This window comes from Saccopteryx leptura, chromosome 4 (genome assembly GCF_036850995.1).
Source record: "Saccopteryx leptura isolate mSacLep1 chromosome 4, mSacLep1_pri_phased_curated, whole genome shotgun sequence".
NCBI classification, from domain to species: Eukaryota; Metazoa; Chordata; class Mammalia; order Chiroptera; family Emballonuridae; genus Saccopteryx; species Saccopteryx leptura.
In genome coordinates this window covers 56,946,323-56,958,444 of record NC_089506.1, presented here as the reverse complement: position 1 = coordinate 56,958,444, position 12,122 = coordinate 56,946,323, and the positions used below count along the sequence as shown (strand labels likewise).

General features: G+C 36.3%; 2 protein-coding genes across 2 annotated transcripts in view; one reads left to right on the top strand and one right to left on the bottom strand.

The window, feature by feature from the left end:
• The window catches only part of GPC5 (glypican 5), a 1,847,257-nt gene that overhangs the window by 1,334,336 nt on the left and 500,799 nt on the right, over positions 1-12,122 (top strand). The window lies entirely within an intron of this gene.
• LOC136404382 (DNA repair protein RAD51 homolog 1-like) lies at positions 5,551-6,583 on the bottom strand. Its single transcript, XM_066383700.1, has 3 exons — positions 6,499-6,583; positions 6,206-6,373; positions 5,551-6,137 (listed from the first exon to the last, which is right to left on the bottom strand). Exons 1-3 carry the CDS (start codon positions 6,581-6,583, stop codon positions 5,551-5,553), a joined length of 840 nt encoding a protein of 279 aa, XP_066239797.1.

Below are 12,122 nucleotides of genomic sequence, written 5' to 3'. Positions count from 1 at the left end.
TGACAAATGCTACCTTTTTTTTTCAGGAATTATGGTAAATATGTCATTCATTGCAACTACATCTTTTACTGGATGGAATTTTTAAATTTTCATGTCTAGGTGAACCATTAAGGAATCTTACAATAAAATTGATATTCAATGAGATACAAAAAGTTACATAATTGAGGGATAACATAGTCTAAATTTTACATTGCTTTTTACTCATACAAAATTCAATTTATAGTCTCTATTTGTCTAGTGTACATATTTTTAAAAGTTATTTAGGCTTCTTCAAGGCCTAATTTTATTCTTAGAACTCTCCTTTTCTTTTTATTGTTTAACAATGTCTTTCACACAGCAGAAGTTTTAAATTTTAATATCACCTTAACTATCAATTTTTTATTTTATAATTTATGCTTTTAGTATTTACTTTTGTATCTAAAATTTATACTTTGAAAATTTAGCCTCCTTATCAATTAGTAATACCTTTCTTTATCCCTGATAATCTTCTATGTTCTGAAATATGCTCTGTTTGAAATTAATGTAGCTACTTCAGCTTTCTTTTAATTAATCTTAGCATGGTACATAGTTCTCCATCTATTCAATTTTAATAGTTAAGTCTTTATATTTACTGTGTGTTTATTTATGTGATAATCTTTATCTAATTAGTTCATCAAGCCATATTCAAAGGTATTTTGATATCATTGGATTATCTAACATGATTACTTCTATTTTATATTTGTTTCATTCTCCTCTCCTTTTATGTCTTTTCTGCTTTTATTTGAGCATTTTATCTCCTTCCTTAGCAGGTCAATTATACTTCTTTTGAAAATTATTTTAGTGATTGTCCTAGAGTTTCCAATATGCATCTTAGCTCATTTAACTTCACCTTCAAGTAACACTATACTACTTCTCATGTACAATAGATATAATGGAAAATAAAAATTTCCTCCTTTTTGCCCCTTATAACATTGTCTTTTATTTTCCTTATTCACATGCTATAAACACCCAATATATTCTCTCCATAGTTCTAAACAGTTATCTACTAGATCATAAAATATGCATAAAACACTTTGTTTTTATTAATTCAGTATCTTCTTTTTCATATATAGATTAGATTTAATTTCTGAAGAATTTTTTTGTAATTTTGTTTGTCTTAGAAGGTATTTATTTTGCTTCACTCTTGAAGGAAAGATTTGCTGAATATAGAAATCTAAGTTGGTATTGTCTTTATTTTCTTTTACTATTTTACATATTTTAATCTACTTTCATAATGTGGTTTTTGATGAAAAGTCCCTTTAATTTTTACTCATGTTTCTCTATATGTAAGGTGTCCTTTCCCCATCAGTTTCTTTCTGGAATTTTCCTTTGTCTTTTATTTTCTGCAACTGAATATGATATGTCTAAATATAATAATTTTTACTTCTATTTGTTTCTTTGTTTTTGATATCTATCCTGTTTGGTATTCTCTGAACTTGCTATTGGTGTCTGAAATTAATTTTGAAAAATGTTCAGCATTCTGACTTTTGTTTTGTTGTTTTTATTGCTTCCTGCAATCCAGTTATACATGTTATACCACAGTCCACAGTTCTTACATGCATCCTGTTTTTAAAAAATTCATTTGTCTGTTTGCATTATAGGTTTTCCTTTTAATTTATTAATTGTTGGAGAGAGATGAAGTGGGGGGAAGAGAGAGAGAGATCAATTTGTTGTTATACTTATTCATGTCATAATTGGCTGATTCTTGTATATGCCCTGACTGAAGATGAAACCCACAACTCAGCATGTCGGGATAATATTTTGATGAACTGAGCTACCTAGCCATGGCCTCTGTTTCCATTTTAGTTTGAGAAATTTCTTTTGGCTTAAGCTCCTGATTCTTCAGCTGCTTCTACTGGTAAAGCCATGAAAAGCATTCTTTATTTCTGTTACAGTGCTTTTGATTTCTAGAATTTACTTTTTATTCTTTCTTAGAGATTCTACCTATATGGTTCATTACATATCTATCCTTGCATGTCGTCTGCTTCTTTCATTAGAGCCATCAACATACTAGCCATAATTATTTTAAATCCCCTATCTGATCATGTCAACATCTGTGTCATTTCTGAATCTGGTTTTGATAGTTAATGTGACCCTTTAGACTGAATTTTATCTAGCCTTTGATATGCCATGTAATTGTTGTTGTTGAAAGCTAAACCTGTTGTATTGAGTAGTAAGAACTACTAGGATTTAAGTCTGAAAATTTATGTTAATCTGGCAAGGAGTTAGGTTTGAGTGTTTGCACAGTTACAAGTATCAAGTTTCATATCGATTTAGTGTTATTGTTTTTGCCTCCCTACTTAATATTGGGCTTTTCTTTTTTAAATATTTTTTAATTCATTTTGGAGATGGAAAGAGTGAGAGAGAGAGAGAGAGAGAGAGAGAGAGAGAGAGAGAAAGAGAGAGAGAGATGGGCAGGGAAGGAGCAGGAAGCATCAACTCCCATATGTGCCTTGACCAGGCAAGCTCAGGGTTTTAAACTGGCGACCTCAGCGTTCCAGGTTGATGCTTTACCCACTGCGCCATCACAGGTCAGGCGATATTGGGCTATTCTATGAGAGAAATAGTCTGCCTTGTTACTCTTCCATCTGTAATCCACTGTTATGATACTAATGTTTTATTGATGTGGTGGTAAGATTTGAGGGAGACAAGTATTCTATAATCTTATGACCAAATCTCAGTCTTTTAGTGGGCTTAGGTCTCTGAACTGTGGTTTTCATGTCAATTTCATATACCTCCTTAACTCCCTTTGGTAAGACAGGAAGGCTAGAATAGTCTAGTGTGAGCCATGTCTTTCTCTAAGCTGAGATAAGGCTATTATTGTAAAGTCTTTTCCCCTGGAGAGTAGGCCTTTGTTATAAAGAATGTTCTTTCTTTCTTTTTCTTTTTTTCTTTTTTTCTTTTTTTCTTTTTTTCTTTCTTTCTTTCTTTCTTTCTTTCTTTCTTTCTTTCTTTCTTTCTTTCTTTCTTTCTTTCTTTCTGACAGAGAGAAGGACAGATAGGGACAAACAGACAGGAACGGAGAGAGATGAGAAGTATCAATTATTCGTTGCCGCACGTTAGTTGTTTATTGATTGCTTTCTCATAGGTGACTTGATCCGGGAGTTACAGCAGAGCAAGAGACCCCTTGCTCAAGCCAGTGACCTTGGGCTCAAGCCAGCAACCCTGGGCTTCAAGCCAACAACCTTTGGGCTCAAGCCAGCAATCATGGGGCCATGTAGTGGTTCCACTCTCAAGCCAGTGACCTCATGCCAAGCCAATGAGCCTGCGCTCAAGCCGGATAAGCCTCAGGGTTTCAAACCTGGGTCTTTTTCATCCCAAGCTGACATTCTATCCATTGTGCCACCGCCTGATCAGGCTGGGCATTTTACATAATGAATATTCTCCCTCTTCTGTTTGTGCCAAGAGTGAATCATTCTTCTTTAATGAAAATCTGGTGATGTTCCTGGAAATGAAACCCACACATGAATGGGTTTCCCCTAAGACTGAGGCACCTAGAAGTTTCTCACGGTCATGCTAGTCTTCATTCAACCTCCAGCAATTTGTTAAAATTACTTTATATGTATTTCTATGATTTTATGTTCCAGCAGCTCCTGCTCCAGATATGCAGCTCTCAGCTGGGACTCTGAATTTGCTTGTCTCTCCAAACTTCATGGGGGTGATTTCCCTGCAAACTCATTTCTCTCATGGAGCCAAGAAAAGTCAGTGATTTTCTAATGAAATTTATACACATAAATTGCATATATATTTCTTAGATAGTTTAAAATTATTATCCTGATACCATTCTGCAGTATATGTAAATACAATAATAGATATCTGATAAAAATACCATCTCACCTAATTGTTATTTTATTAATTTTTAATTTTTTTTAAATGACAGGAAGGGAGATAGACATACTCCCTCATGTGCCCCAACTGGGACCCACCTGGCAACTCCTGTCTGGAACCAGTGTTCGAATCAATTGAGCTATTGTCAGCACCCAGGGCCAACACTCAAACCAAAGGAGCCACTGGCTGTGAGCAAGGGAAAGAGAGAGAAGAGGGAGAGGGAGGAGAAGAGAAGCAGAAGGTCACTTCTCATGTATGTCCGATGAGGACTGAACCTGGGACATCCACACGCAGGGCAGACACAATCCACAGAGCCAACTGACCACAGCCATCTAATTGTTAATACTGGAACAAAAACTGAAGGCAGGGAAATGGGAAATCTCAAATGTGAGCTCTGTCCTGAAAACGAATTTCAGATCAGCATCATGTTTTATTTTGTCAAGTTTTCCTTTAGAGTCCTAAAGAGTTGGCCTGATGCAAAAATTATAACCAGTTGCAACCTATGAATAATTTATTTTCTGAAATAATTCCACTCAGTTTGTTTTATTTTTTTTTAGATTTTCATTGCCTTTATTCCCAATACTGAGAAGCCCTTTGAAATTGTAAAAGCAGTTTAAAACTCATCCTGAGCAGTTTGAAGGGGAAGAGTATTTCAAACCCCTAAAGTAGAATAATCCAGGGAAGCATCAGACTTCTACAACATGGAACTTGCAGAATAAAAACAAAGGCCGTAGGATAGCCATGGTATAGTCTTTTTTATAGTCTATTAGGTTGAAGGACAAGAAGTTCAATCATCTGAATGTAGGACTCCCTTTTAAAATTTCAATTTAAAGTAATAGAAACTGATCATACATACCCAGTGGCAAAAAGATAGAAAGGCCCTATCTTGAAATACTTAGTTTGTACCAGAATAACTCCTATAAACACCAGTCGCTACAAATAACTACTTTATTAGCAGCCCCACAATGAACCAATTTACGTTTAGCCTCTGAAATGCTTAAGATTCCAGAATTATCTTGAATTGCTCTTAGCAGTAAAAAAACCCCATGCAAGTGAATCGTAAAGGGCTGGTGGCCCAGCAGTTCTGCTCAGCCCTCCTTAACTAAATCATTTTTACAGAACAACATTCAGGCATCCAAACTTAAAAACCTCTGTCTGATTGACAGAGAAAAAGAACCTGCCAAGAGACCCATTCCCTTTGCCACATAGCTCAGACATTCTTTTCAACATTATTCAGACAGTAAGAGGAGTCTGGTCTCCTTAGCTTTAGTTCTGGAGATACAAGATGTCCCAAGTCACTCAAGGTACTACGTCAAAGGTATTTCATACACCATCCCCCCAAAACCAAAGAGTTCACATAGAGATTAATACACTCTCTAGAGAAGGAATAAACATTTCAGATCGGTTTGTGACTACTGACCTGTCTCCTGTTTATACCACCAGAAAAGCTGATACAATGGCTGTTTTCCTGTCCCCCCCCCCCCTTTTTCTTTGGCAGTCACAACAGAAAGAGGCCTCCAATGAACTCCAGGGAGTAAGCAGTCTTCATTAGGCTGCAGCACTTAGGCTTATCATGAGAAAAAATCCAATGATTCGGTCTTTTGCATCTCCTACAACATCCGCATTGATGGCAAACATAGCTTCAGCTTCAGGAAGACAGGGAGAGTCGTAGATTTTGCAGATTCTGGTTTCTGCTGTTGCTTTTCACAGGTACAGTCTGGTGATTGAGGCTTGAGCAATGATATTTCCTCCAATAGGATTTTTTGTATCTGCAGCAAACATGGTTGCTCCATCCACTTGGGCTACCACCTGATTGGTGATTACCACTGCTACACCAAACTCATCAGCAAGTTGCAGAAACATCCGCAGAAATCTGGCCAAGTGCATCTGCCTGGCTGAAAGTTCACCTCCACCAGAATAGTCTGTTCTGTAGAGGGCAGTGGCACTGTCTACAATTAGCAGTGCATACCTGGACTCTACCATCATAGCTGATGCTTGATAAAGAAGCTGGGTCTGGTGGTCTGTGTTGAAGCCACAAGCATATGATACATTATCTAGGACATCACTGCCAGAGAGGCCATATCTCTCAGCCACTGCCAGCAGGCGTTCTGGCCTAAAGGTACCCTCGGTGTCAATATACATGGCCGTTCCTTCACCTCCACCCCGGTCAATGGGAAGCTGGCAAGTTACAGCCAGTGTACGACAGATTTGGGTCTTTCCAGTTCGGAATTCTTCAAACATTTCTGTGATGGATCCAGTTTCAATTCCTCCTTGAAGTAGTTTGTTAAGCTCTTTGGAGCCGGTTGTGGTCTGTATGATCTCTGATAGCCTTTGGTGGAACTCGTAGCAGTGGTAAAACCCATCAGAACTAATTTAGCTGTCTCAGTAAGAATTTTATCAGCTTTGGCTTCACTAATCCCCTTAATATTTATTAGCTCCTTCTTCGGTGCATAGGCAACAGCCTCCACAGTATGGAATCCAGCTTCTTCCAATTTCTTCACATCACTGGCATTTATGCCACATTGTTGACCAAGCAGTGGTGCAGTGGATAGAGCATTGGACTGGGAAGCAGAGGACCCAGGTTCGAAACCCCGAGATCCACCAGCTTGAGCCCAAGGTCGCTGACTTGAGCAAGGCGTCACTTGGTCTGCTCTAATCGTGAAACAGGTTGTGGGCCAAAGCTCTCTTCTTCCACTGAAGTATCTGCATTTGCTTCAAGCTGCATCTGCATAGCCATTACTCAATGTTCAATACCGAAAAATACAGATGTCATCAGGCAGAACACTGGGCCTGCAGCACCACTGCTCCGGCCAGCTGCGTGCTCTGAGCTCCATCCACTGGCAGGCACGCGCCCGACTCTGAATGAACTCCAGACGCCCTGCTTGCGCCCCACTTCTCTACTCCTTTGCTCTGTCTGCACATGACCCAAGCGAGTTTCAGCTCCCAACTATGATCCTGGGAGGGCGCCTCGGAGGCGTGCCTCAGCTCCCCTCAGGCTTCAAGTCTCCACCTGTAGCCAGCATTCTGCCCCACGATTTTTTTTTTTTTTTTCATTTTTCTGAAGCTGGAAACAGGGAGAGACAGTCAGACAGACTCCCACATGCGCCCGACTGGGATCCACCCGGCACGCCCACCAGGGGGCGGTGCTCTGCCCATCCTGGGCGTCGCCATGTTGCGACCACAGCCAGTCTAGCGCCTGAGGCAGACTGCCCCACGATTTTTCATAAACCCCGCCAACCTCTCTCCGCAAGGTCACGCTCTCATCAACGTAATGTGCCCCTCCCTTCTCCGGTCCCCACTCAGTTTGTTTTAAACAGAAACCATCCAGAGACACCTTGATTATCATTATTCTTTTTCTGCCAAACTCTTTTTTTCACCCAGATGTTTAGAGTAATGCTCTTTATCACAGCTGTGTGTTTTTTTACTCTAATATTATTTCTTTGGATTTTTCAACTATACTGGTTAACATTCCACCTAACTATATCAACTATTCCTCAAATTTCATATGTCCAAAAGTAAAACTATCAGTTCATCTAATAAAAATGCTTCTTCCCATTTCTGTTAATGGTATATTACAGTTACAGTTCTACAAAGTAAAATTTTGAAGTCATCTTTTGCTTCACCACATAATTACTAAATCTAGTTGCTTTTATCACTAAAATCTCTCCTGCTCTCCCCTACATCTGCATCCTAACCTAGATCTTCCTCATTTTCCTCTTATTCTCTTTTAGTAGGTCCTATCATACTTCTACCTCTTTTTTACCCCCTTCTCCAAGATGTGTTTTATAGTACTTCCAGTTTTATCTCCCTAAACGAGAGTTTTTGTTAGGCTAAACCTTCACTCAAAAACCTCTCCACCAAGCTTTAGGACCTGTCAGATCACCTTCAATATTCTCCATTGTTGGGCTCCACATCTCTGTTTATTTCTTTCCTAAACATTTGTTGATTATCATATATACATATGTTAAGTATGTAAATATATTTATTTATCTGTGTGATTAAATGTTTATGTATCATATATGCAATTATATGCCAAGTGTAGGGCCAGAGCCTAGATTAGGGAGATGAATAAATTTCAGCACCTACTCTAAAAATGACATAGTATAGTGAGTTAAAATGTAGACCTTTAAAAATAATTACAATAAAAACTATGATTAAGTGTATTAGTTCAAAGCCTTGTTAAGTGCAGTTGGAACACAGCCTATATTATGACTGTATGACTTTATGTACATTATCCTCTGTTAGTCCTACTAGAGAAATCAGATCTAGAAAAGATCTTGAACATCATTTTCCACAATATACTCATTCCAGACATTTTTTTTCAAATTTAATCTCAGCTACTTCTTTCTCTGCTTAAAACACCCCCAGTCACTTCACCCTCCAACATATACATTCAAAATAAAAACCTGCAATAGTACTCTGTTTTTCTGCTAATTATAAACAGTATTGTCATACTAATTTATATGGTTCTAGGAAGAAAGAAACATGTTTATTTTCCATTAAGCATTTTGCAATAATGAACATACTTTCGTCCGAAGTGAGTTATTATCTGGAGACCCAGGACAGGCAGGTGTCCCAGGATAGAATCTACTCCCCCTTCAGACCTACCCATATCTATCATATATTTACCTAAGCATGTTTTATCTTTCATTATTGTTTGACTTTGTGCCTGTGTCTCATTTCTTCAATTATGAAACTAAGTTATTTAGTGCAATAATCAAATTGTGTGCTTTCTTTTGCCAAGGGCATCTTGCATAGCAGCTTACCTCCAGTTGATCATGCAGAATTATTTGTGGTTGACATACTCTTGGCTTTCATAACTCAGTGTGTGGTCAGGTATTGGCTGCATTTAGAAAAAGAAATTCCAACTTGCAGTCAGTCCTAGCTTTTGGAATATACCATAGCTTTCTATATTTCTTCACGAATTGCCTCCTACTACAAAGTCCATTTTTAAAAAGGAATAGAGTGGCAGAATGGTTGTTAAACAATCTATCAATGTGATTCCAAACTCTAAATGAGGTAAAGCATAAAACAGCACAAATGTCAATTAACATCATGTCCAATATAAATTTTATTTTTAAAAAAGTACCAAAGTATCTAAAAAGCCCTCTTCTTCCATTTGAGAGAATTAAGTAGGAAGAACAACAATGAAAAAAAAATCTCATATATATTTAGCAAATATGTATTGTAAATATTCCATATTTATTGATTTACTTACTATTCTAACATCCTTATATCCTGTTGTTTGTACAAATTCATGCCACTTAATACTAACCATGGCATGTTATAAAACTCTGTTTTCTGAATGTTATTCTTTTGCTATTATTTCTTTATCCTAGCATCTCCCTTCCTCTTTTCATGTGCCCAAATTTTAGTGTTTTTTAAAGATCTAACCAAAATGTCATCAAACTTTCTTTTTCCCTGCAATGGATAGTTATCTCTCCTTCCTTTTGAACTTTACAATGCACTCAACTATGTATTTCCTATGGCAGTTTGTTTTATATTGCAGTTATTCTGCTAATAATAGTTCAGGAATACATCTTATGTAATTTGGTTAATTGAATCATGTTCAGAATAATGAGATTATTCCTGAATCATCTTTCTTTCTCCATTTTAGGCCTAAAATGCTTGACAAATATTGTTGGTACTATCTTATACAGTTTATTAAAAGCGAAAGAGAGAGAGAGAGAGATTTTGTCTCTTGGAGTGTGGAATAAGTGATAGGGTGACTAAAATTTTTTCCTAGGACATAAAAAATTTTATTTATATTCAGGGGCAGATAGAGGTCTTTGGCTCTGATTCAAAATACTTTATAATGTGATTTATTAATGAAATATTTTTGCTTCTGTGACAGATTTGTACAATAGACTCTTCTACTGACCAAAATTTACATACTTGCTACAACTTGTTTTGTTTTGTAATTCTTGCCAAACCTTCTTTTTTTCTTTTTCTTTTTTTTTCTTTTTCTTCTTTTCCAAGTGAAAGGAGAAGAGATAGAGAGACAGACTCATACATGCATCCCAACTGGAATCTACCCAGCAACCCCCATCTTGGACAAGATGTTCTGCCACCTGGGGCCATGCTTACAACCAAGCTATTTTTAGTGCCTGAGATAGAGGCTCCACAGAGACATAATCAGTGTTGGGGGCCAACATGCTCAAACCAATAGAGCCACGGCTGTGGCAGAAGAAGAGAGAGAGAGAAAAGAAGAGGAGGTGATGGGGTAGAGAAGCAAATAGTCACCTCTCCTGTGTGCCCTGACCAATAATCCAACCCAGCACATCCACATGCTAGGCCAATGTTCCATTACTGAGCCAACTGGTCAGGGCCAATTGCCCACCCTTCTAAAGAATTATTGCTAATGTGGAAATTAAAGGAAAAAAAATAACATAACTTGACCTTTTCTATAATACCGTAAGTTCTTTTAAGATAAAATCAAAATTTTATATGCTCTAAGTAGATAACATTATTACCTATCCCATGTAGATATATATTAAATAAATGATGAGTTATTTAAAAGGATTGCATATTATTATAATGGAAATTAAAGCAGCATATTTTTTGAACATCCTTTCATTGATTAATTTACTTCAGTTTAACCAATGTGATATAGTATCCAAGAATATGAAAACTGACATTCAATTTTAAATTTATTATTTCATAAATGATATAAATTTGTAAGAAATATATAATGATAGACATAATGGATCCCATATATTTATTTCACATAATTATTTTACTGTCTTGCAAATATTTTGCTCAACTTTTGAATGGTAAAATTAAAATTCAAAAGAGAAATTTGAAACAATAATACATAAGAAAAATATTATATATAATCCATATTAAATTTGCAAGGTTTCTAGAAGTCATTTTATTATATTATTCTTACAGTAATTCAAAATAATTAAAAGTAAAGAATAACTTTTGGTGAATTTTCCTAGAGTCACCAACAGTTTGCCTTTAATTATCTGCATAAATTGAAGCAAAGAACGTGTGCGTTAAGAAAACATTACATCATTATGTATAAAAAGCACAGAGCTTTTGTTGAATACTCTTCTCCTCATTTGTCTTGAGGTAAATGGCTTAAAATAAACACTTGCTAAGTTTCCTATGTCAGGCTACTTACGTTGGCAGGAAGAACTATCTGAAAGATTCCTGTTTGCTAAAAGGAAGAATTCTTAACCATATGTAATTGTTTTTAGTAATCCATCAGAAGGCCCCATTTTGAAAGCAGTTGAACTAGTTGATCCCCTTTTCTTAGAAAGTTATATTTAGCTTGGTAATGTGTTAAGCGGAAAACAGTTGGTGAGCATAATTATTGAACTATATAGAATTCTAACTAGAATTTGAACTAAACAGTATTGTATTCAACCTCTTCTGTATTAACATCAGCCATCATTTCATTAACAGTGGGGAGTTGAGACAATTTTTTTCAAAAAATCACTAATTATCACCTACTGTGATTATTTAATAATAACAATAACAGACCTGTAAATACAAAGTTACCTACAAATTTTCTTTTCAGCCTAGCAATCAAAATTTGAGTTTGAGCATACATCAGATTCAGAACATGCTGGTTGCTGAGATATTTGGGGGCCATATTAATTTTATACAATATAATGGTCATACATACTTTTTTTCTTCATGATCTTGACTACCTTTGCAGCTTAAAATTGACAGTATCATTTCCAAGAATATTAAAGCATAATGTTTTGTGTGTTTGGTGTTTTTTTTTTTATTTGATTAAGCTTGCAGCTTCTTTTGTTGTTTATTTTTTCCTTTTTATCAAACTTATTGGTGTGACACTGTTTAACAAATCTATACAGGTTTCAGGAGCACAATTCTATAACATAACTTCAGTACACTGTACTCTGTGTTCACTGCTGCAGGTCACGTCTCTGTCCTTCACCATTTATTCCCTTTATACCCTCCTTCATCTCCCCTAACCCCACCCCTGGCAATCTTCTTTCTATTTTTAAATGGATTGAATTAAAGTGAAAACCAAAAAGCTCTTCTTAATATCAGTTGGAAGCTCTTAACAATTCTCTAAGCATCTCAAAGTCAATTAAAAGTTCATTTTTAGTTAACTGTGTTCATTTGAAATGTCTTTATCACAATAGATTCATAAGGCAAACAGAGGCTCTCTTTATGCTTCTCTCCCATCCAACTTTTATCCAGTTTTTGAGATTTATTTCCCAAGGTCCAGGAGCATAGCTCTGCTTGTTCTTTTCTGGAAAAATAAAGTCATGCCTTGCATAAAACCACTCTAATGATTC